Below are 25,958 nucleotides of genomic sequence, written 5' to 3'. Positions count from 1 at the left end.
CCACATGTGAAATCCACAGGGTTTCCCCCAAAATGTAAGCAAATCAGAACAAAAGTTGATACTCAAGATCTTTATTGATTTAACTGTAACAGCAACCATTGGTGAGAATTTAATTTTTCCCTAATTTCCAAACACCTGCTGGTTTAGGACAGTTACCAAAAAAAAAAAAAAAAAAAACACCAACAAAAGTGATCACGGATTCACACGGGACTGCCTCAAGACTGCATGGTGTCCTCCGCTCTCCATCCACGACGGTGAAATGGACGGGAGGGGCGGGGGGCGACCACGTCTAAGGGGACGAAGGGAAGACCAAAGTAACGGCAGTCTCCACTTTTCCGTTCAGTGGATGGAACTGGGCCACTGGCGGCACGAAGACAGGGGAGGGCATTTGTTTTATACAGAAAATATCTTAAAGATGCTTAAAATGGACCCCTAGGCATGTGAGTGTCCTCTGGGCTCTCCAAGATGCCTCCTTTGAGGCTTGCCCCCGGGGTACCCAGGTGGGAAGAGGCGGGCTCCCTCTTTGGGGGAGGGAAAGGCACTGGCTCATGGGACTCAGTGGTTTGGCCACGGCCACCAGGAGCAGGATGGCTTACTCGGACAACTCGTCCTTAGCTCGTGTTCCTCCCCACCCTCCTGGTTTCAAGTAAAAATTACCCTTGGCCTGGGCTTGGTTTTTTGTTTTTAAAGATTAAGATGGAGAGGAAAGGGATACACCGGGGGCAAGACTGGCTATTCTGGGCTAGATTCATGGAACTCTCTCTGTTAGAAGCGTCCAGGAATTTGGGGGGTAAGCACCGGCGAGAGCTCCCTTTGGAAATTTCAGCGTGGCCACATGATTATCAAGCATTGCAGCATCGGTTAGCCCCCTACACTTAGAAAGGTGGCAGAGTAAGAATTTAAATACCCCGGGAACTGTGTTTCACCTCGGCAACATTTCCCCCTGGCCATCCATACCGTGTGGTTGGCCCAGGCTGCAGGCAGAGTTGTTAAGCAAAGAGAAACCACAGACCATCTGAATAGGAACTCAAGAGACCTCTTAAATCTAGTTTTGCCACAAGGTATTCACTTCTAGGACCAGCCCAGAGAATGAAATTTAAATTCCAGAGGGTGGGAAAGGAGACATGAATGATTGCTTGAAAAAATAAGTTTGTATCTCCATCTCCTTAGTCTTTTGTAAGAAATTCCTGAGCTAGCCTCAAGGAAACCTCAGTGCTAAACTGGAAAATCCTTACTAGAACAGGAAATGCCCCTGGGGAATAAGCATTCAAAAGAATTGTGACCCAGTTGCCTCAAGATCTGATTTCATCCTTTATTAAAAGCTGAGATGTTAGGACACAGGAATGGGGGGGTGTGGTTAACCACACCCCTTTCCAAGTCCAGACAGAAACTGCCCTCCCAAAGAAACCGTGCTTCTTTAAAATGATTACCCGGTCCCAGATGCCATGGGTGGGTAAGTGATTGGGTTTCGCAGATTAATAGACAGTTGCTGTGCCTGCAGTCCAGAAACATGCCTCGACCGGCGAGTTCCGGCCCAGATGGAGAGGCAGTGGACCGCCTCTCTGCGGGAGAACTCAAAGGGCCCGGGGCCCTGGCTTCAAGCAGCCAAGATGCTTGACACGCCATCGAATATCCAAGAAGGGGAGAAAGAGTAAAGAGCCCGTTTCTGGGGTCCTGCTGCAGCACAACGAGCCCCTCCTACCAGCTGCCTTGATCGCACGCGGGTCGTGCGCCGGCTGAACGGCGGGCTCTGGGGACAAGCCACCCAGGCAGCAGGCTTCGTGCTGCCGCAGCTGTCCGGACCAAGCTCGGACGGTCCCAAAGAGCTGGGGGCCCAAACGCAAAACGAAAGACCATCTATTGTGACTCTGCCTCAAAAGCAGAAGGAAAAAGCCAAGTCATGGGAAAGTGCTGTGAAGAGGAGTCCTTACTCGTGGAGGAAGTGCCCTTGTTCTTATGGCTGCCTCAGCAGCAATGCTTCTTAGTCAAGTGCACGCTCCACCAAGCAGGGCCAGAGAAGAGGCAGAGCATACAGCCAGACAGGAACATGCATCTTGAAGATGTCTCAAGTCTCTAAAACGTGGCTGGGCATGGGCGCCAGACGCCCAGCAGATGCTCCCTAGGAATGTGTTCGACTGACCGGTTCTCTTTAAGAACACATCTCCATCAGGAAGCCTGGCCTGAGGCGGGCACCCAGGTAAGACACACACTGGATTTAGAGGCGCAATCAAGCACCGACAGACATTTCTAATTCCCAGAAGTCCCCTACTGAACTGAGAAGTGGCTTCTTGGGTGAGCCACCTGACCCAAATCTGTTTCAGCTCGTATGGCTGCAGAGACCAACACCTGGACTCCGACAGGGGCCTGGCTTCCAGATGCAATCATCTACTTCACCCTGAATCCGAACCGTGTAGCTTTTATTCAGCCCAGTAACCCAACATCTCATTCACATTTCTTCCTTTGCCTTAACAACCCTGACTCCAATTAAGTCCGCTTTAGTGGCTGAGTTAGAAGGATCCAATTCCCTTTCAGTTCCTGGCTCAGGGAGATGCAAAGACGTGGTGCGGAGTCTGAGAGACACAAAGCCTAGGACTCGCCCCGAAGCATCCTTGCACTGCTGGTAGCCAGGCAAACGTAGAGCTCTTTTTATTCTCTTGGGAATCGTCATTTCTTGCCACCACTCTCCAAACCAGCAGCTGACTTTGGGGAAAGAGAAGAGTGTCTGTCTTCTATTCAGTTTGGAGATGCAGTAGCAACATCTCTTTGTGTTATCTCCTTTAACCTACCCCCCTGTTGGACTGACTTTATCCTCTGTTGGGGGTGAGGTGATTTTAAGATAGATCCTCACATTCTTTGATACTGCTCCCCTCACAGGTGGGTGTCACTGCGCTCCCCTGTGTGTCGGCCGGGCTTAGGAGCTTGCTTCTAAGGGACACAACAGGGAAGAGGTGATGGTGTGTGCTTTCAGAGGCCGTCATGGAAGGCACTGCAGACTCCTTCTTGCCCTCTCCCTGGGGTCACCTGCTCAGGGGGGAGCCAGCTGTTCTGGTATGAGGACGCTCGCGCTGCTCTACACAGAGACCCGAAAGCAGAGAACGCACCAACAAGCCACAGAGAGCGCGCGTAGAAGTGGATTCTCCAGCCCTAGCTAGATGACTGCAGACCCTGCCGACATCTTGATGGCAACTTCCGGCGACCCTGTGCCAGAACCATCATGCTAAGCCGCTTCCCGATTCCTAACCTCCAGAAGCTGACAGAAAACATTTGCTCTTTCAAGATTTAAAGTTTGGGGGTAATCTGTCACACAGCAGAAGATAACTAATACAGGTGGGATGACAGAATTCCGGGCTTGACAGCCCAATACCAAGAAGCCACCTGCTTGACAGGGTGCTCCTGAGGACGTTCAGCTATTTAAACAGAGTATGAAGACGTGGTGGTCTCAGCAAACCATACTGTACACACAGACCAAGACAACGCGTGTCTCCTGCTGGAATTTGGAGGAACGAGGTCATTTCCACTAAGATGGATTGTCCTCAGAGGTTCAGAAACATGGTTTCCTCATAAAAAGAGCAAATGATCACTAAGATTTTAAGAACCATCTCACTCAGATGGTCCCCGAAGGGTTCTCCCTCCCCAAGAGAAAGCCAGGAGAGATTATTCATTCTTCTGGATCTGGCTCGCCCTGAAAAAATCATTCATGAGGCATGGCACAAAGGTGTCATCTGTTACAAGTTAATCTGTTGCCTTGTGAAACGATCTTTAAAATGCAGGTTCATGGAGGTCAAAGTATCTCTCACAGCAGTGGCCTCCAGGAAAGGACACCAACCAGTAAGGAGGGCCTTGCAGAGAAGGCTGAAGGGGCAGGCTGCTGCTCTATCATACGGCTGACACTCCCTGCAAAAACTAGAAAAATGGCCTCCGATTAGGGAACCGTGTGCAGAGATTTCCCATGATGGCAGAAAAGGGGAAAATGGCGCCTTGACATCCCTCAAGCTGGCATGTTTTAAATCCGTTCCCCGCTGTTCAGTGAGGCCAGATTTTCAAGTGCAGCAACAAAGATCAAGAAGAGGCGCTCTTCTGCTCACTGCTCGACTACCTGGAGTTGGAACCAGGTTCCATGAATGCCAAAGCCAGTTAAGAAGAACGAGAAGTCTCATGCCCAAAGAATCAAGCTCCCAGGGGACGAAGGGGTCCTGAGCAAGCTTCTCATGCAAATGACGGTGCAACTGAACTTTTTCCAAGAGTATGGAAAGCGAAATTTGGGAGTTTAATTAAAATCAGAACAGGGATACATTACACAAACAAACAAGGAAATATTTTTTTTGATCATCAATTTTTGAGACTGAAAGCATCCCCCAAATTTTGGAGATCCAGCTTATTCCTGAGAAACATCAACCATCACAGAAGGTTCACACTCTGAACTATTCACATTTTGTAGTAGAAAACAGAACAAAGTTCCTCGGACAGCCTTCCTCTCTTCTGTCTAAAATGTGTTCATAAACAGGGTCTTTTCATAGTTCAAAAGAAAAACAAACAGCTTTCTTTCCTAGCCAGTTGGCCTGTTACTCTCATCCTGGGATGTGGTCTCTTAATGAAAGGGTTCAGGGCACCAAATGCGACCAGAAATTCCCAGGACACCAGCGGCTACTTTACTTGTCGTTCTATGAGGACAGAGGTGTTAGTCTTTCTACAAGGGGGTCACTCTCCCGGGATTATTGTGCCAGTCAATAGTCGGGAGGGTGAGGGGGCGCATGAAAAAGCAAACGGGGAGGGAGAGAACGAAGCGCTCATAAACAAGCCATGGCAAGGCAGAATGGTCCAGTTTGACACACCACCCACTACAAACTGCAAACATGCACACCCAAAACTAGAGGGAGAAGCAAAGAGCTCGTCAGGGACTCAGGGAGACAAAGGATGGTGACAGGGAGCAGCAGACTCGCCCATGGACATTTCTCACCTTCCTAACACCGGAAGATGTGTAATTAAAAAGTTGCTGTTCAAAATCGTATTGAAAACATATCTAAAAATAGGTCTGTAGTCATCTTAAAAATAAAAGATCACTCCTCAGATAAGAGGAGTGAGATATTATCAGATACCAACACTTGAGGTATCTTTGATGTGTATTTGAAAAATGGCCTGGCAGAGAGAGAGGTGGGAGGGAGGGAGGGAGGGAGGGAGAGGGACAACGAGTACGATGGGGAAGGCAAGACAATGGGGAGAACCCACTTTCGAGCCCATGCTTATCTATCCCAGGAGCCTCAGCAGGTCTACAAAGGAAAAAAGTTTGGTTCTTTTCTAAGAGCATTCTGAAAGTCACCTTTTAAACTCAAACTATAAGACACTGCAATCAGAGACAATGAATATCCCAAAGCTCGGTGGACTAGAAAGCAAGGACTACTCAATCTGAGTACCCACCTGGTTCAGCACACTCCCCAGGTCATTCTTCGGGGTCCCCCGGCAGAACGCTATGAACCAGGCCTCCCCCCAAGTGCCTGTCGCTTGGGTAGGCCTGTTGCGGGAGCGGGGAGCGGCAGAATCACCCTGGTGGCTCAGATACAAGGGGATGGCGGGCAATGGGGCGCTAGCAGGGAGGAAGGAGAGGAGAGCCCTGCTGCTTCCCAAGGACTCCCCCCTCAGGTGGGGCTCACACCTTTCTGCACAGATGTGCTAAGTGAAGGACTGGGAAGCGGCGCTCGAATATCAAAGACAGAAGACACCCCTGCCGGAGGAAGGAGGGGAAGTGGACCTCAGAAAACGTCGCAGGGTGATGCTAGCAGAGCTGTACAAACTGCACTCTGGCCTGAAGGACAAACAGCTCAGGGTACGAGGGAGAGTGGCTCTCCTCTCCATTACCATTGCCCTCTGATGGCTGTGAAGACCCGACGCCCAGACTCTCGCAGCTCTGAGCCACAAGTGGGAGACAGGGAGGGCAGACAGAGGGTCAGGACACGGACAATGCTGAACCCACCACACCTCTGTGTCACCTCCCCAGACTTCCCAGCCAGGCAATTGTTGGCAGGTTGATATTTGATTTGGGATTTTTAAAAAATGGGGGGTGGGGGGAGGACAGGTTTTCTCAACTGTAAAATGACTACGGAAGCCAGAGTTTAACTGCTTTCCTCTGTGGGCTGCTTAGGTCTACGGAAATATGCCAAGGATCTTGGATCGACTCTGTGTAACTGGGAAGGGGGACAGGAAACAGGGAGGGGAAATGGTCAGATGAAGCTCATCTTCGCATCATGTGGCACCCAGAGGAAGGAAGAGGAGGTCTCGGGGGCTGCAATGGGACTGCGGGCTGCCCCTCTGTCCGTTCACTGCTGATCCGATGGGCCCAATCCGGTGTACACTGCCTGAGCACTGCTGCCTTCCTGCTGCTCCCGCGGGACGGTCAGATGTCCATCTCAAACTGAGCGTCATCCCCTAGGAAGAATCAAGACAAGTTTAGCCCAAAAGGAAAAGCCAAGCAGCTCTGTCATTCCTCTGCATGAGGGTCAAAAAAGAATCCAAACTCTCCCATTCTCTGCGGCCTTAAAACAAATAATTGTTTGCTTTGGCTGGTCTTTTTAATCTGGAAAAAAAAAAAAAGAATGGCACTCAAACGACCCACAAGGAGTCGGATCTGGGGAAGAAGATCCAAGTGAAAACTAGCATCCCTCTGGTTACAGGCGGCCCCAGCGGGAGCTCCTTGCCATCTATCATGTCGGCAAACTCTTCTGGAGGCTCTGAACTTTGGCCCTGCTCTCAATCAACACATTGTCCATGAAAAGCTCATTTGGAATTTGAGGAGGCAGAATGCTGGCTCCCGCACAGAGGTCGGGGAGTACAACCCGAGGCGAACCTCGGGAGCTGGCCATTTCTACTTCCTCTTCTGCTTCCACAGAGACAGAGTGGACTCCTTACTTACCGCGCGCGTGTGTGTGTCTGTGTGTCTGTGTTGTCTAGGTATCATAGGCAGTCCTGGAAAATGCGGGAAACAAACCCTATTTCCCCCTGCACCACAAAAACGACATTCTTCTTGTAAGAAATAGGTCTATTTCTGAAAGGCAATGGAAATGGGGCCTGTTCAGTTCTGTTCTGTGTGTTACTCCTAGTCCAGTACAGCCCAGGCGAGGCAGGACTGGAGGCCTGGCTCAAGGACTCATCTAAGGATTTCCTATGCCCTGAGTTTGGATTTCTCCCCGCTCCCGGATTAGATTCGCTTATGATTTAGAACCTAGGATTTCCAGAACAATTCAGTAAGCCTTGGGTGTTGGGAGCTGGGAACCTGAGAGACCTATAAACGAATGTCGGTTGTAACTGAGGCATCAATTTTTCAACCTGTAGCCGACTGACATTTGAATTCCCAGGGCTACCCACTCGTCGCCCCAAACTGGCGTTCTCTTACCAACTGCATGCTTCCTGTCATGATTGTTCAAGTTGTTCAAATTGTTTACTTCTACTTTGGAATCTTCGATTAAGGTGCCAGGGCTGGTGACCCCTGGGATATTGGGCAGATGGCAGGGCGGGGTCTGAGCCATAGGAGAATTGCGACGATCCAACAGAAACTTTCGATCATAAATGATTCGGGTTCCTGGAAAACAGGGTTCAAGAGTCTGAAACAAATTAAGGGGCTATCAACATATAATAAAATCTTAAAAAAAGGTGGGGGGGCGCCTGGGTGGCTCAGTCATTGGGCGTCTGCCTTCGGCTCAGGTCGTGATCCCAGGGTCCTGGGATCGAGCCCCGCATCGGGCTCCCTGCTCCGCGGGAAGCCTGCTTCTCCCTCTCCCACTCCCCCTGCTTGTGTTCCCTCTCTCATTGTGTCTCTCTCTGTCAAATAAAGAAATAAAATCTTAAAAAAAAAAAACAACATATAATATTACCGGGAATTTATTTTAAATTCCATCTAAACCTAACCCTTGAGGGTTCACAGTTCAAGCGAAAAGGATAAGCTTTCTGTTCCCTGCCTGGGACCAGGCCCCTCTGCTGGAGGAGCGCCTTTTCCTCCTCTTCCGCTCATCTTTAAGGCTCAGCCCCAACATCACTTCCTTTACAGAAAACCTTTAAAAAAAAAAAAAGTTCTTTCCCCCATCTTACTCCATACATATCACCTATTATAAGTCACCTGTTTACTGATTTGCCTCTCTAAAGCCTGTGACTTCCTTATGCAGGTCTTAGTTCTATGGGACCTTAGTTCTACCATTTAGAAAGTTTTAAATGAAATAATAAACAAGTGAAAAAATCACCAATAGATAGATCGCTGCCTTGAAGTTGAAGGCTTTCTAAAGGCACTGAGACCAACATTCTTCCCAGACAGAGCTGTGGTAGAAGCTGGACCCTTCTCTATTTTACGAAACAATCTGCATCCCAGTTAAGTGCTACCAGAGTGTTTTACAACAATCCTTCTGAAGACTGCATTTGACCTGACGAATAGTTAAGAAAATCTACTGCTGCTATTTCTTCTGTCATGGTCAGCCCAAGGTACAAATGACTATAAACAAGATCTAAAACTAAGCGACAATTTAGAGATGCTTGACGATGGCTTAGTGTAGCGGACGCCTGGGGCTCTGCTCCAGACCCTAGGAGCACAGCTGGCTCAGTGATCGAGGACATGGCCACCATTCAGTGATGTCTGCTGAAGGAGGGGAAAAAGGGGGAATGGCCACCCAGCACTCCAGAACAAAGGGATGTGGTCAGATTGAGGCATCCTGCTCACACTAAGATTAAATCCAGAGAAGGAAAAGGTTCAGGCATGTAAGTTAAAAGCAGTAGTATATGAAAATTAGATTGTGCACGAAGTTACCCATTTAAAGAGGGAGAATCTAAATACTACTGCCTGCTGGTCAATGCTTATAGATCCTCAAGTGGAAGCACTCCTGTCATAAGGAGAGTCTGGTTCAGGCAGATTTCCTCAAATAACATGTGACAGCTACATCCCCGGAAACAGAAAAACAAAACAGCTAACCAATCTACCTGAAATGTGAGGAAGTGGGTGGAAAAAAGCAAGGCATCTACTGCAAGAAGAATGGAAATTCTGGAGTCTTCCCAAAGAAGGAAGGAGATGAACATTTACGTTGAAGAGATGATACCGACATCATGCTAAGTAGCTGGAAAATGGATTACAAACTCTGGTTTTCTCGGGATCCATATCACAGTAGTACCATGACAGTTTCATGCAAATGCTGGTAAGTCATTTCTTTCCAACTAGATGGAAAATAAGAGTCAAACTAGTGGTTTCTAGGTGAGAAAATGGCCAAGAGAGACTCCTACCCTCCAATTTGCCCCCCCGCCCCCCGCATCCTTGCTTTTACAACCAGAATCAAGTGCTAAACACATTCTCCTCTTGGTACTACAAAATCTATCACAGGAAAGAATGACTCAATGTCTCAGAATGGAAGCAACGTTCTCAGATGGGCATCCATTAGCACATGTAGGCATCTCAAAACAAAACCTTTAAGGCTTTCAAACCAACTCCAAAGGAGATCAATTTTTTCTTACTACCTAGTTCTGTTACAACTACACTGCATACACAATCATATTTACGATTTATAAGAGGTGAAAATAAAGTATCTGGCTCTCAGCCTCTCTGTGATAAAGTACTAAGACAAATGCCGTGCCATATTTGGCACCTATTAGGACAGTATATTTTTGCAGGTATGTGCATCAGAATCCTCTGGAAAGCTTGTTTAAAAATATTCTACCTGAATCAGAATCCCTGGGGCTTCAAACCTGGATATCCCTATCTTTAAGTTCCTCAGGCCATTCTTCTGTTCATTAAAGTGAGGAACCCAACTTCGGGGCTGCCTGGCTGGCTTGGTGGGTGAAGCGTGTGACTCTTGGTCTAGGGGTTGTGATTTCCAGCCCTGCACTGGGTGTAAAGACGACTTAAAAATAAAATCTTAAAAAAAAAAAGAACCCGACTTCAATCTTCTACCAAAAGCCTAGTAACAGTGATCTGAGACTAGACGAAATATGAAAGAAATAGTAAGAGAAGAGGATGACGGAAGGGGCTAGGGGGGCTGGTAGTAAAAGGGGATGCTGGAGATCATCTCTGAAGGACAGCATGGCACAAACCAGGTCAACAGCTCTAATTACTGTTACCTGTCAGCTCTTTCATTTTGAAGGCTAACCATGAGGCAGGCAAAGGCTGAAAACTTCACAGAGGAAGTCTCCGAGTCCTAGAGTGGGCTAGAATTATCTTCCTATGTTTACTTTTAGAATAACTGAGAGGCAAAGGCCCACAGCTCATTTATGACAGGCCTCACACCATAAACCTAACCTTAGCAGAGCACCTCTGCATGCCTCCCTCCAACCCCTGGAGAACACTTGGAAAAGTTGGAAATCATTCATCCCCAGTGGAAAGGAGACACAGGTCTTATGTCCTGTCTCAAATACAATTTTAGGACAAGGAAAGTAAAAAATCTACCTTCACCCTCTTTGCTTTGAAAAATAAGAACTGTAGTAACAACTTAAAAAGGCATCTGGAAATTATGAGGCATGAGTCATTTTGGATAGCAGAAAACAGTTTAACTTTCAAAAAGTGAATAATGCGAATTATTTTGGATGGAAGTTTTTCTTGTACAGATTTAAAACTTTTTACCACCTTAAACAGAAAACAATCTGACCCTTGCTTGATGAACGGGGGTCACCATTCTGAAGATCACTTCATAAACTATGCTGTGGCCTACGAACTCTGGGAGCCTAGGCGCTTTATTTTCCTTCCACTGTACAGAATTCAAATAGCCTGCAAGTGCCCCTTTCCTCATTGTTTCCTCCCTCACTGTTAGGCTTGAGAACGCCCCCTTTTTCCCCAAGTCTCAGTCAGCTCGGGCTGCCACAACAAAATACCACGGCTTAGGGGCGCCTGGGTGGCTCAGTCGGTTAAGCGGCTGCCTTCGGCTCAGGTCATGATCCCAGGGTGCTGGGATCGAGCCCTGCATCGGGCTCCCTGCTCAGTGGAGAGCCTGCTTCTCCCTCTCCCTGTCTGCCGCTCTGCCTACTTATGCTATCTCTGTTAAATAAATAAATAAAAATCTTAAAAAAAAAAAAAAATACCACGGCTTAAACAAATCTATTTTCTCAGTTCTTGAGAATCCCAAGATGGAGATGCCAGCATGGTCTGCTCCGCTGAGTGAGAGCTCTCTTCTGCGTATGCAGACCACCACATTTTCAATGTGTCCTTAGGTGGGGCGGGGAGGAGGGAGGGAGGGGGTAGCAAGCTCCCTAGTGCCTCTTCTTCTAGGGGCACTAATCCATCATGAGGGCCTCATGACCTCATCTAAACCTAATTACATCCCAAGGCCCCAGCTGCAAAGATCATCACACTGAGGGTTAGGGCTTCAACTTACTAACTTGGGGAAGAGGGGTGGGGACGAACAATTCACCTATCCTAACCCGATGCTTCTATCCTTGTAGGGACTTTGCAATCAGCGATTCGCTTATTAGAACACTACGTAAAATAAAGAGCAAACGGGCTGGGAGGGGGCCTGATGGCTTTCCAGTGAATAAAAGGAGCCTTAGTGGATGCACTTTGCATATTTGCTGTATCACCTCCACTTTTGTTCATGCCTAGGTTTCAAAAGAGTGAGGTTTCACTGTCAGATATTCTTAAACTAACATTCAACTTGCAAGTCAGAACAAGATTATTCTTACTTCTGCAGTATGCCAAGCTTGGAACTCTGGGGATGAGGCGGTGAAAAACAATGCACAGGATGAAAGCAAGCTTTCTATTTCTAAATTATATATTAGCAATAGCATATGCATTAAAGAACTGTAATTTGACCAACTAGGAAATAAGCAGTACAGAGTTTACCTAAATGTGTGAGATATAAAGGAAACTTTGAAGAACTTCTACGACGTTGCAGAGGCGATAAAATCCATTTTTTTACAACTTTCCTGAGATGTAATTCACATATAGTTCAAAGTGTGTAATTCAACAGTTTTTAGCAGATTCACAGAATTGTGCAACCATCACCGTGATCAATTTTAGAACACTGCAACCATCCCCAAAAAGATAACCCATACATATTGAGCAGTCCCTCTCCACCCCGGCAGCCCTAGGAAACCACTATTTTCTGTCTCTACAGATTTGCCTATTCTGGACATTTCATATAAATGGAATCATACAATATGTGATCTTTTGTGACTGCTTCTTATACTTGCATGTTTTCAAGGTTCATCCATGTTTAGTATTTCTCAGTACTTCATTCTTTTTATTGTCAAATATTCCATTACACGTATATATCACATTTTATCAAGTAATCAGTTGATGGACATCTGGGTTATTTCCACTCTGAATAATGCTGCTATAAACATTCATGTACCTATCTTTGTGTGGACATATGTTTTCATTTCTCTTTGGTAAGAGTAGAATTGCTAGATCATTTGGTTAACTCTGTGTTAAATCTTTTGGAAACCACCAGACTGTTTTCCAAGGTGGCTGCACCATTTTGCATTCCCACCAGCAGTATGTGAGGGTTACAATGTATACACATGGCAGCCCACACTTGCTATGTTTTTTATTATAGCTATCTTATGGGTGTGAAGTGGTATCTCATTGTGGTTTGATTTTTTTTAAGTTTTTATTTAAATTCCAGTTAGTTAACACAAAGTGTATTATTAGTTTCAGCTGTACAATATAGTGACTCAACACTTTTATACAACACCTGGTGCTTATCACAATAGGTATACTTCTTAATCCCCATCACCTATTTCACCCCTCCCCCCACCCATCTCCCCTCTGGTAACCATCAGTTTGTTCTCTATAGTGAAGAGTTGGTTTCTTGGTTTGCCTCTCCCTCCCTTTTTCCCCTTTACTCGTTTGTTTTGTTTCTTAAATTTCACTGTGGTTTGATTTAATTTGCACTTCCCTGATGGATAATGGTGTTGAACATCTTTTCATATGCCTACTGGCCATCCCAATGGACATCTTCTTTGGAAAAATGTCTATTCAGATCCTTTGCCCATTTTTTAGTGGGTTGTCTGTTTACTTTTGAGTTTTAAGAGTTCTTTATATTTATGAATACATGTCCCTTACTCATACATGATTTGCAAATATTTTCCCCTATTCTGTGGGTTGCTTTTTCCCTTATTGGTATTCTTTGAAGCACAAAAGTTTTTAATTTTGACAAAGTCCAATTTATGTCTTTTTCTTTTGTTGCTTGTGCTTTTGGTGCCATACTCAAGAACCTATTTGCTAACCAAGGTCATAAAGATTTGTGCCTATGTTTTTTCCTAAAGGCTTTATAGTTTTAAGCTTTTACATTTAGGTCTTCGAGTCATGGGGTCCAACTTCAGTTTTTGTGTGTGGATATCCAGTTGTACCAGTATCATTTGTTGGAAAGACTATTTCTCCCCATTTAATTGTCTTGGCATCCTTGTCATAGATCAAATAGCCGTAACTGTATGGGTTTATTTCTAGACTCTCAATTCTATTCCATTGATCTATGTTTATCCTTATGGCAGTACCATACTGTCTTCATTTATAATAATTATTGAAATTGGGCTATTTTAGGTCTCTTAAAATTCCGTATTAATTTTAGGGTCAGCTTGTCAACTTATGCAAAGAAGCCAGCTGGAATTTTGACGGGACTGTGTTGAACGTGTAGATCTGGGAAATACAGTCATCTTAAGAATGCCGTCTTCCTGGGTGCCTGGGTGGCTCAGCTGGTTAGGCGTCTGCCTTCAGCTCAGGTCATGATCCCATGGTCCTGGGATCGAGCCCCGCACTGGGCTCCCTGCTCGGCGGGGAGTCTGCTTCTCCCTCTGCCTCTGCCCCTCTCCCTGCTCATGTACTCTCTCTCTCTGTCAAATAAATAAAACCTTTAAAAAAAAAAAAAAAAAAGAATGCCGTCTTCCAATCTATGAATGTGGAATGCCCTTCCATCTATTTAGGTCTTCTCCAATTTCTTTCAACAATGTTTTGTAGTTTCCACAGTATAAGTTTTGTGCTCCTTTCATTAAATTTATTCCTATATACTTTATTATTTTCATGTTGTTAGAAATGGAACTGTTTTCTTTTTTGCATTGTCCATTGAAAGTGTATAGAAATACAATTGGTTTTTGTATACCAGTCTTGTATCCTGCAACCTTGCTAAACTCAATTAATTCTAGTAGTTTTTTAGTGGATTCCTAAAATACATTTGGTTGTGAATGCAAACAAAGCAAATTAATTCAGAAGAGAAGACACCCTGAAGAACTGGAATCTTAAGGGTTGCCACTAATGTTCTCAAATATGGCCAGGGAAAATAGGAGCACAAAGGACAGCATTTTAGGTGTTTGAATTTTAGATCGCTGCAAGCTAAAAAAGTTTCACTGTAGCAGATAGAGAGCAAAAGTGGGGAATCAGCCTGTCAGTGACTAAGGATCTATGGTGTGATTCAAAAGCAGCTGACCATTCAAAAAATCAAAACTATTCAAAGAAAAACATTAAGATTCGACTATGAACAAAATGGCAAGAAAAAAACCTTTGTTTCCTTTGTTATATATTGTGTTTACCGTGAGATTATATTTATTCCAAGACAAAAACTAAAAAACCTACAATACTCAAGGTCTCTTATACATATGCATGCACAGACATCCATTTTCTAAAGTAAGAACTTGCTGGTAATCCACGTTTCATCCAAAGAGCCCGCCACATTTATGTCAGGCCCGTTTCATGTCAACCAATGCAGCCACAAGTAACTAGAAGTCAGTTAATCCTAAATTCCTGAAGAAGGAAAACCAAAGACCATACAAGACATACCTTGAATATAACATTAAAATGGCCCGCGGGGCACCTGGATGGCTCAGTCAGTTAAGCGTTCGACAGCTTGATTTTGGCCCAGGTCATGATCTCAGGGTCGTGAGATCAAGCCCCGAGTGGGACTCCATGCTCAGCAGGGAGTCTGCTTGAGATTCTCTCTCGCCCTTTGCCCCTCCCCCGGGTGTGTACTCTCTCTAGAAATAAGTAAAATCTTAAAAAAAAAAAAAAAAGGGAGGGGGCCGTGATTTTGATCAATTGATGGAGTGTTAAAAAAAAAAAAAATTCTCTATTTCACCTTGACAATGGACGCTTTTCCTTCCAGTGAGTTTTCCATTTCGTTTTCTATAAAAATAATCATGCCCCTTGGATTGAACCAGACATGGGGCTCAATCCCAGGACTCTGAGATCATGACCTCCATGAAAAGTTAAGAACCAAAATATCATATATGTTATATATCAGATCTCACAATTTGCGATCAAACTATAATAAAAGCAAAGAAGAATACTTATAGGAGAGTATGTAAATGTTGCAGGCCCTGATACTGTCAAAATAATGAAGTTGACCTACCAGGGAAGTAGAGATGGGATGGATGGTACAACTTTATATAACGGAGAGCTAAATTGACAGATTGTGACTGGGAGGTTTTGACTCTATTATTTTACATTTTAAAGGTAACTATCAGAAGAACCAGAACCGATAATACAATTTACAAAAACTGATAAATGGAGAAGGGAGCGGAAATGAGAGGGAGAAAGTAATGAAAGTGTTCCAGATTACTCATCTTCCATGACAGGGAATCAATGGTATTATCTAACATTAACAAGCCAAGAAATTGTGGTGCACATGTATGTACAGCAACAGCGGTAACCAATAAAAGCACTAGAAACAAAAACCGTTAAAAGTGGTTGTCTACTGGCATTTTACTTTGCATTTTAGGTGCTTCTGTTTTTCTTTCTTTTTTTTTTTTTCTTTTTAAGGATTTTATTTGTTTGTTAGGAGAGAGAGAGCAGGAACAGGGGCAGAAGGGAGAAGCTGACTCCCCGCTGAGCAGAGAGCCCAATCCAGGGCTCAATTCCAGGACCCTGGAATTATGACCCAAGTCGAAGGCAGCCACTTAACCAACTAAGCCACCCAGGCGCCCCTTTCCATCTTATTTTTTAAATGTGCATATATTACTTCAGTCTACATGTTTGGACTTCAGAACAAATAAGAACTTTAACATCTTTTAACATTAGACATTTATAAATTTTCTTCATCCCTTAACGACCAGATACTAAGATAAATCTAATACCTTGACCCCATTGCTTCCTAGATGCTGACATTACCAGGAAAACAGTAAAAACAAAGTTCCTTTAGTGGAGAACAGAAAGGAGGGGGAAAAAAGCTTCTACCCTTTGATCTAAAAACTAGTAATTTTCAAAATGGCAAGGAGCAAGAAGACCAATGAAAGAGGCCCAAAATTACGCTTACCAAGATGGTTAGGTACATAAACGAGGTCATTCAAGCCTAAGGGTCTCTTTCAAGACCAAGTAGCTTAGTTTAAATAATTAATCCAGGGATTATGCTATATACATTCAAGAAATTGTATTAACTTCAAATTAAACCATCTAGAGAAAGCCCACTGTAATGTGGTTAACTGAACAGGGTAGTTATTACTATACTTTCACAGGGTCCCCAGCATAAAGTTCTGTTTAACTATGGCTGCTTCCTATATTAGAAGCATCTATTCATGCAAAATGACAGCTCAGAACAAGAAACATCAAGTAACTTGCCCAAATTGCATAGCTTGAGTAAGCTGGTGACAAAATTCCTCCAAAGGCTAAGATGGACCTTCACCCCCACACAACAGTGTTCAAGGAGGAAGGGGGAGTGTGGAATTAAACAGGGCTTCCCTCAGGGGACTCTCTCCATCCAAGAGAAAATCTTTCTCAGCAAACCCTTAGCAGACTTTCCCCTACATCTCATTTGGCCAGAACTGGGTCAGATGCACAACAGACCAGACACTGGGGGAAGCCATGACTGGTAGCCATGGTGCATATCCTGGGGCTTGGCACACTGCCACTTAAAAAAAAAAATGTCTGCTTAAACATCTATTCTTCACGGAGACTCTGGATGAAAAGACAGACTCTGAAAAAGCTCTATGCCAGATAACCCAGAGGAAACTAAAAGCTGCCTAAGCCAGCCCCCTCCAGGGAGGTTGATGGTGGCCAAAACACATTCAGTGTGGGCCACCATCAAATCCCTAAAGTGCTAATAAAATCAAGAGAGGGACAATTTTTTTCATCAACAGAAGGTACAACTGGAGCCTCAGGATCTTATAACTTAGTAGGACCAAAGTACTATGGCAAATGGGAGACGTCTAAGGTTTGTGAAAAGCCAATCCTACTGTCCTTTGTTTAACTCTAAGTTTCAATAACTGGGAGCAACAACTTCCAAGATATTGTCAAGGGATGGCTCCTGGCCCTGTCACTTAGGACACAGTCATCACAGAACACACGCCTAGGCTGAAAGGGAAGTTGATAATGACTGTGTTCCTACACTGAAGGTCTAGTGTTAGGAGAGGCTTAGAGAACATCTGGCAAAAGCCTGTCATTTTAGACATGAAGAAACTAATATCCAGAGAAGTTAAAAGTATTTGTGAAAGGACACATAGTGACCCAGGAGTCAGGAGAGCAACACAAATAAACTAGGTACGTTAAGCAAATCTGGTTCTCTCGAGTCTCAGCTGCAACATGAGTTGAAAAGATTATCTTTTTAGCTAGTACCAGGTCCAAAATGGTATACAAACCACAAACTAATATTAAGTAAATGTCAAAATTATTTTAAGTCTGTCTAGCCTTGACTGTCAGAAGATCTGGGTGATAATAAAGTACATCCAGCATGTCCATTTCTATTTTTTTTAATATTTTATTTATTTATTTGAGAGGGAGGGGGAAAGAGAGGGACAAGCAGACTCCCCGCTGAGCAGGGAACCAGACACGGGGCTCAATCCCAGGACTCTGAGATCATGACCTGAGCCGAAGGCAGATGCTTAACCGACTGAGCCACCCAGGCGCCCCTCAAATACATCCACTTCTGTGTGGGCGTGAACATTCATCCCCAAATAAATCATCTCTACAAAAATGCCTCACTCTGATTCCAGGAAAATGCTGACTGGATCTGCCAGGTTGCTGACTGTGTCCTGGATCAGTTCTTTGGATTAGATTTCACAGATGTGGTTCAGCCTCTGTCTGTAATACTAATAATTAATGAAAGATCACTGCTATTGGTATGGGGAAAACATTCAGATTCAAACTTGGCTTTCATTCCAACTGTCTGCTTTCTTCCAAAGTTCCCTCCTCTTGGGCACTTATTTAAAAAATAAAAATAATGCCTATCTATGAACATCTTCCACTTTTCACTTACTTTTCAAGTAAGGAGCTTGAAGTCTACCAACCAAGTCTGTGAGAGGCAAGAGTCGGCTAGAGAGCCCTGGTCTAGGTCACTGTTTTTATCTACTGCCTATTCGTGATTCTAGGAACTTACCTGACCAGAGAACAGTTTCATTTCAACCTAAAAGCAGCCTGACTCTAACATAAACAGTCTCTCGGGGTGACACGGGCTCCTCTGAGGCCCAAATGATTAATTACGATATCTTAAGATGAAGAATCACAAGCCTCTCACGCTTTCTGAAAAGTGTCTCTTAACACCTAGACAACAATGGTCTACCTTTACCAGTAAATAGCATTTCTGCTAGAAGCAGCAGGCCATTTCTAAAATAATCAAAATTGAATGAGGCCAGTATTACCTTGATTCTAAAACCAAAGACACCACAAGAAAAATACAGACTAATACCCCTTCTGAATAGAGATGTAAAAATCCTCAACCAAGTATTAGCACAACAAATTTAGCAACACATAAAAATGATTATATACCATGACCAAGTGGGATTTATCCCAAGAATACAAGGCTGGTTCAACATCCCAAAATCAACTGACACAATATGTCATGTCAACAGGATAAAAAACAAAAATCACACAATCAACTCAATTTAAGTAAAAAAAAAATGCATTTGACAAAATCCAACCCCCTTGCATGATAGAAACACTCAACAGACTAGGAAGAAAAGGGAACTTCCTCAATCTGATAAAGGGTATCTATGAAAAACCCACAGCTAACATCTTACCTAATGGTGAAAGACTAGATGTTTTCTCTCTAACACTGAGAACAAGTCAAGGGCATCTGTTCACACTATCTTGCCACTTCTGTTCAACACTGTACCGAAAGTTCTAGCCAGAGCAATTAGACACAAAAAAATAAAAGGCACTCAGATAAACCACGGAGACATAAAACTATCACTATTTACATACGACATGCTCTTGTCTACTAAAAATCCCATGGAATCTACACGAATTGAATTGCATTCTCCAGTTCATTTCTCCTTGCTTGTTAAAGTTTTTACTTTCTTAAACCACTCAATGAATTGAACAGCTTCTGTTTACCAGGGCATTCATCCTGAAGATCTGAAAGATTTACTTAGATGTAAACACTCAGGGATTTCTGAGCTTTTGGCTTCAAGCAATGGCCCGAGAACGGGTGCAGGGGACCTTTAAAAACTAGCCACCCATAGGATGCACAGCGGCTGCCTGTTAAAACACGGGTTCTAAGGGGCCTTTGCAAAACCAAGTTCCACGATGAACAAATTTGAAAATGGGAGTCTAGGCGTTGCCTATTCAGTAAGGTGAATGACTCCAATTCTCAACTGACTTTTGTTCTATTATTTATAAATGGAGTAACAAAAATCGTTTAAATATTACATCGTTCATAAAAAGACTTGGAAGCCAAAAAAAAGTTCTGCCGCTCACCAATTAACTATTCTCCTGCTCAGGCTGTATTCTTCTCCAACCAGATGAACTAGCTTACTCCACATTAACTGTACCCTATCTGATCTGCACATTTTTACACACACACATAATCAAGCCTACAGTGCAGCCAAACCACGTAAGACTCCTCCTTTTTTTTTTAAGTAGGTTCCACACCCAACATGGGGCTTGAACTCACGACCCTGACATTAAGAGTCGTGTGCTCTACCTACTGAGCCATCCAGGGACCCCTTTGCAAGACCCCTCTTAGAAAACTGTTGTTAAGACTCCAGTCGTTAAGTCTTTCCTGAGTAACCCTGCTAGTGTCAGGTTACAGACTCATCACTTTTCGCTCTTCCTATTGCCCACAACAGGCCTCAGCTAGCTGAAGGAGCTGTGCACAGGGCCTTCATACATGCTACACTATCAATTTGTAAGAGCTGTCTTCCCTGGTCAGACTGCATCTGACTTAGGACAGGCAGAGGTTTTCAAACAGTGCATTGCTATATGCTTTGAGGACGTAGATTCAGGCTCAGAATTCAATCTTTTTTTTTTAAAGATTTTATTTATTTATTTGACAGAGAAAGACCAGCGAGAGAGGGAACACAAGCAGGGGGAGTGGGAGAGGGAGAAGCAGGCTCCCCGCCGAGCAGGGAGCCCGATGCGGGGCTTGATCCCAGGACCCCGGGATCATGACCTGAGCCAAAGGCAGGCGCTTAATGACTGAGCCACCCAGGCGCCCCAGAATTCAATCCTCTGTGAGCAAAAAATGCACCCAACATAAAAACTGAAGTACATCTTCTTTAATATATACTTTGGCAGCTGATGAATATGAGACCTCAGCTGAATCTCCCACAGAATGACAAACATGTTAATAATTTGGGTTACTCTGAGATAAGTAAATGCAATCTTCCTCAAACACAAGGCAGAGGGACTGAACACCTTTCATTATGCTTTTCATGTACTTCTCCCATGTCATAAGGAAGTCCTTTGGTTAATAACGAAGCTAGGGAGCCAAGTAAGCACATTTGTTGGTTCAGAAGGTTTTGGCCTAGAATAAACTCAACCCAAGGTCATGGAGTTAGAAATTTCACAACAGTCAGAAACTGACCTTCCTTCCCCAGATCTACATAGAGCTCTATTCATCTCCCAAGAAGGGAACCAGGCCAAAACTTTGGACTCCTCTCAAATACTCTTATTTTACTACAGCTCACTCCAAGAGAATTATTTTCCCTTCTTCCTACCTTCTTTATTTCCAGACCCTTGCAATGGCCTTCAGGTAATTCTGACCCAGCGAACCCATCACAGCAACTCTCCAGCTGGCCGAGGAAACAGCAGCACGAACAAGATTTTAGACCATCACAGTTAGTTCCCCGCTGGTGCTCGTTATGGCAACAGCACTTTTCCACAGCTGATGAGGATGTTATGCAGGAAAAGAAAGGCAGAAAGAAGGCTAAAAGAGTTCTCTCTGTTTCTGTTCGTTTCCCAGAGCACAACACTCCTAGAAGGAGAAAGTTCAGAACTTACGAAAGCATCAGGTGCCTTCCAGCTAACCAAAGTGTTATAAAAGTGAAAACAACTACAGTAACTTTCCCTTCCACTGAGGCTAGATGTAGCTTCTCAAAGGAAGAACCAAATAGCATCCTCACTCCTCCAAAGGCAGATAAAACAAAGTAAAATAAAATCCAAGGGCATTTTTTTTTTTTTTTTGCCTTGAATTTACTCAACAAAAATGTTCCTCCTCCTTAACAATGAAAACAGGTAGGTACTCTTCTAGCAGTTTGAGAAATCCAAAGGTCAGAGCAAGTCTGTTTCCACCCACCTCTCATTTCCTAAACCATGAGAAGGCAGTTTTGAGAAACCTCCCCAAGGGGTAGGCTGTAACCTCTGATCCCCAATAAATAAAGGACTCTCAAAGGAGAAGAAATCATAAGTTCACTATGTTGTGAATGTCCCTGCCCAGTCTGATCATTTAGGGCATTCAGCACATCAACTGTTATCCTGGAATACTGCCAACACGTGTATGACACTCCAGAAGGTTTCCAGAAGTTTAAGACAGGACATGCTAATCCCCTTCCTTCCCACTAAAGAGAGATTTCCCATGCAAGCTTACTATCATTTTTCTAAATGTTTTCACACCTGAAATGTATGTTAGCACTGGATTCTATACGTTTTTTTGTTCTAAAACAAAAAATCTTATCAGTCCCCAACCCCCTTCAAGATTTTAAGATCACTGAGAGCAAGGACTGCATTTTCCTACTTTGGTTTGTGGCGCTCTTTTGTGCAAAGCACTGCACTAGGCCCACAAAACTCATTTAAAATACTTAATCACATTAATTCAGGTGCCTGGAGGAGACCAAAAACAAAACTATCTTCCCCTGGTTCAATTATATGGTGGGAGAGAGAGGAATGTACAAGAGAGATGAGCAAACCACCAGAGGAGGGGAAAGTTTCCAAAGGGGGAAATATTAAATCAGTAACTACTGCACATCTAAATAGCACTGAGTTAAGAGTGATTAAATCCAATCCCAACAGTGCTATATCCTATAAACGCATTATGTTAAGTCTTCGTGCTAAAAATCCAAAGATTACAACCTGCTCTACCAATAAATACAAGTTCAATGTAATAGATGAGCTAAGATAACAAGTATTTAAATCTGAAACAAAAAACTGTGTACAGAAACTATCGGGAGACAGGTTAAGTGATATTTGAGAAAGCAGTAGTGACTGTAGGTTGGAAGGAAGGGTAAATGAATCAGTATTTCTGGCAGAATCCTTCCAAGCACTTAAGGAACTAATCCAGACTATGAAACAGGCTTCTATCTTTAAAGCAATGCTTAAAGACTATGTCCTTATTTTAAAAGCAACGTAGCTTGGCTGTTTGAAATATGCCCGAAAGGTACCCCCTCTGTGGCTCTTCCATCAGGGGAATAATGATTAATATATAGCTAAAAGTTCAGTTCCTTCCCCGCATAAATAATAGCTGAGTGCAGTTGTTTACCACGACATGTTCTAAACGGCTGGAAGCGTGGGCATTTACTGACCAGTACCACAAAGAATTCCGCAAGAAGTTATAAATCCCTTCCTATCACCTTGGAAAACAGTATCCATTTCTTAAAAGCTGTCAGCTCAAGTTCAGGACAACTCTATCTGGAGCAGATACTGGTCTGCCAAAATCTTTCACGATCAAAAAGCAGGATCGAAGCATGCTCAGGGGCTGGCCTTGAACACATCAGGTCAGGAGGGAGGGTTCTCCTCACGGAGTCATCCCACTGTCCTGCAAAGTTAAAGCCTCTCTAAGCCCAGCTATCCAAAAACATTGATGAACTCCTCCTGCTTGGGTCATTTTAAAGTCTTCCAAGGCAGCCACCCGTCCCCTAGAGTGGCCTGGATGGATTCCTCTGTAGAGCTCTCTCCTCGATTTTTATCCCTTGTTGGCAGAAAAGTCTTCCTACTCTGTGGGCCTTGCTATTGTGCAACCAATTCAAGGATCACCCGGGCCTAACTGCACCGGATTGGTTGTAGTACAACTGGTGAGCCCAGCCCACAGGAACGAAGCTAGCCATCTCCTCCGGCAGAGGCTGCCAGCAAAGTTCAACCCTCTAGAGAGGCCACCCCAACACCAAAAGAAGGCAAAGTTCCGAAGTTAAAATGAAGCGCCATCCCTTCAATAAGGTCCCACAAGATTGCTCTCTAGTCTCCTCCCCCTGGAGAACAGCCCAGTCAGGGAACACACCACCTTTGAGCTCCCTTTTCCCGTGACAAATTCAACGTGGTTCACCTCCACCCCAGTGTTCTTCCTTGTAAACAGTTCCTGGTCATACTTCGAAAAGCAATGCTCGGAAAACTCTCCCTGCGCTGCCCTTCCCCAGAACCAAGCAATCCCACCGACCCGGGTGCCCTTCTTATCTATCCCCAAAAGCGTCACCGCCAAAAACCTATCGTCAGGGCTGCCAGCGTTCTACTACCCCCACGTCCTTTCCCTTGGCTATTTCTTGAGTATTATTTTATCATTCTCTCCCCTAGCCTGGGCCTGGGGACTCCCCGCCCCCCTCTCGTGGGTCCTCGTCCAGCAAGTAAACAATGCTGTCAAAGCAGGATAACGCTGGGCGAGGCGTCCAAACTCTGCATTCCAGCCTCCTCCTGCCGTTCTAAAAGCAGCAAAACAAGTCATCGCAGAGTCCCAAGAGCGAAATACTCTGCCTGTTCTTTCTAAAAAGGCCCGGGACAGAGCTCCAAAATCAAGCATTAATGTGCACAAATGCACGACAGGCAAGAGGCAGAGGCAATGCAGAACAAGAGCCAGGCCAAGTGTAGACGAATCGGCCCAGGAGGAGGCAGAGGGGGGAAAACTGGGTCGAGCGCGGAAAGCTGCCACGAAGCGGGAACAAGGGCTTCCCCCCCCCCCCCCCCCCCCCGCCCAGCGACGGGAGAGCCCCGTTCCCAGAGTGGGCGCGCGCTGAATCGAGTTGCAGCCAAGAGAGAATGCAAAGTTAAGGTTCCCGAAAGCAGTCTCACGGGGGCTTTGGCGGAGCTGGGGGGCGGGGTGGGGGGGCTTTGGCGGAGCTGCGCTGGCGGAGGCGGCCACGCTTGGACACGCCCTGAGTTAAAGGCCCGCGGCGGGAGGCCGGCGAAGACGCGGCGGAGGAAACGGGCTGCAGGCTCCGGGCCGCGACGGGGCGGCCGGCGCTCACCTCCCGGCGTGGTGGAGAAGAGCGTCCCCCCGGGCGTGGTGCAATAGTCATGAGGTAGCTGCGCGGCGTCGCTGATGGGCACGGTGCGGGTGGGGATGGCGCGGCTCTGGCTGGGCTGGTGGCCGCTGCCGGCGGACGAGGACATGGCTCTGCGCGCGGGCTCTCGGGCTTTGTCCGGCGGGCGGGTAGGCGGGGGGCGGCGGCGGCGGCGGCGGTGGCGGTGGCGGCGGCGGCTGGGGGCCCGGGCTGCTCCGGCTGCTCCCGCGGGCGGAAGGGCGGGCGGGGCTGGGCGCGCTCCGCTCGCTCCTCGCTCGCTTCCTCTCGCTCCCTCGTCCCGCTCCGCTCCCGCCGCCGCCCTCTCAGCCGCCGCCGCCGCCGCCGCCCGATCCTCCGGCCTCCGCCAGCAGCCCCAGCAGCAGCAGCAGCACCAGCGGCAGCAGCGGCGACGACGACGACCGGAAGCGGGCGAAGGCGGGAGCCAGAGGGAGTTCGGGGAAACGGGTCGGCGGAGGTGACGTAGAAAGGGGCGGGGCGAGTGCAGGGGGCGGGGCGAAGGCGAGGGGGCGGGGCCGCGGGCGGGGAGGGACTGAAGTCCGGCGGGCCGGCCGCGAGTCCGAGGGAATAAACGCGAAGTGTTTGTGGGCCGCGCGAAGGTAGGTGCGGAAAACTTAGGTGGGCTTTTTTCCGATTGCAGGTCAACACCACTTTACTTGAGCCAACTTCCGTTCTCTAGCCATCTAAACAAAAGTGTAATTTTACTTTTAATTGCTCCATATTAAGTATAGGCGATGCATGCGCCATGTGTTAGAAAAAAAATCAGAGCTGAAAGGTTGTAAACCACTGTCTCCCAGTTTCCCAGTTCCCCTTTCCCGGGGAGACCACTGGTGCCAGCTGTATACTCGTGTATCCCTCCAGAGACAGTCCCTATATACACACATAATGCAACATATAAACATTAAGAAAACCAAGAGATTAATAACTACCCGTGTCGCCAGGATGAGTACTGTGTTAGAAAAGAACTGGAACACAGGGTAAGGTTAAGAACACGAGGTACCTGAAAAATCTCGATTTGGAACGTTCTTCTTTCCTCTAGGGGTTCTCAAACTTTTCAGTCTCGAAGTTTACATTCCCAAGAATTACTGAGGATCCCAAAGAGCTTCTCTTTGTGTGGTTTTATCTAGTTGATAATCACTGTATTAGAAATTAAAATAGATTTTAAAAAATGTTCATTAACTTATAAAGTTAATGTCATTACATGTCAACATATTTTTATGTTAAAAATTCTATTTTCCAAAACAAAAAGAAATTACTGAGAACAGTGGCATTGTTTTACATTTTGGCAAACATTTTTTTTTTTTTAAGATTTTATTTATTTGACAGAGAGAGACATAGCAGGAGAGGGAACACAAGCAGGGGGAGTGGGAGAGGGAGAAGCAGGCTTCCCGCCGAGCAGGGAGCCCGATGCGGGGCTCGATCCCAGGACCCTGGGATCATGACCTGAGCCGAAGGCAGACGCTTAACGACTGAGCCACCCAGGTGCCCCTTTGGCAAACATTTTAATGTCTGCTTCGTAGAAGACAGTTGCAGCCTCACGTCTGTTTCTGCCCTCGATCTGTTGTGATGTGTTATTTTGGTTCAAGTATGTGAAGGAAACCTAGATTCACACAGGTAAGTAGATGAAAAGAGGAAACCTCACAGAA

General features: G+C 45.4%; 1 protein-coding gene across 1 annotated transcript; it reads right to left on the bottom strand.

Moving 5' to 3' along the window:
• Positions 1-55: 55 nt before the first annotated feature.
• Positions 56-24,454, bottom strand: EIF4EBP2 (eukaryotic translation initiation factor 4E binding protein 2). Its single transcript, XM_032423637.1, has 3 exons — positions 24,259-24,454; positions 7,385-7,570; positions 56-6,420 (listed from the first exon to the last, which is right to left on the bottom strand). Exons 1-3 carry the CDS (start codon positions 24,401-24,403, stop codon positions 6,389-6,391), a joined length of 363 nt encoding a protein of 120 aa, XP_032279528.1. The 5' UTR covers positions 24,404-24,454; the 3' UTR covers positions 56-6,388.
• Between the last annotated feature and the right edge of the window lie 1,504 nt (positions 24,455-25,958).

The sequence above is a fragment of the Phoca vitulina genome, unplaced genomic scaffold (assembly GCF_004348235.1).
Source record: "Phoca vitulina isolate PV1807 unplaced genomic scaffold, GSC_HSeal_1.0 scaffold29, whole genome shotgun sequence".
NCBI classification, from domain to species: Eukaryota; Metazoa; Chordata; class Mammalia; order Carnivora; family Phocidae; genus Phoca; species Phoca vitulina.
The sequence above is the reverse complement of the archived record's forward strand: the minus strand, read 5'-3'. Positions and strand labels throughout refer to the sequence as shown.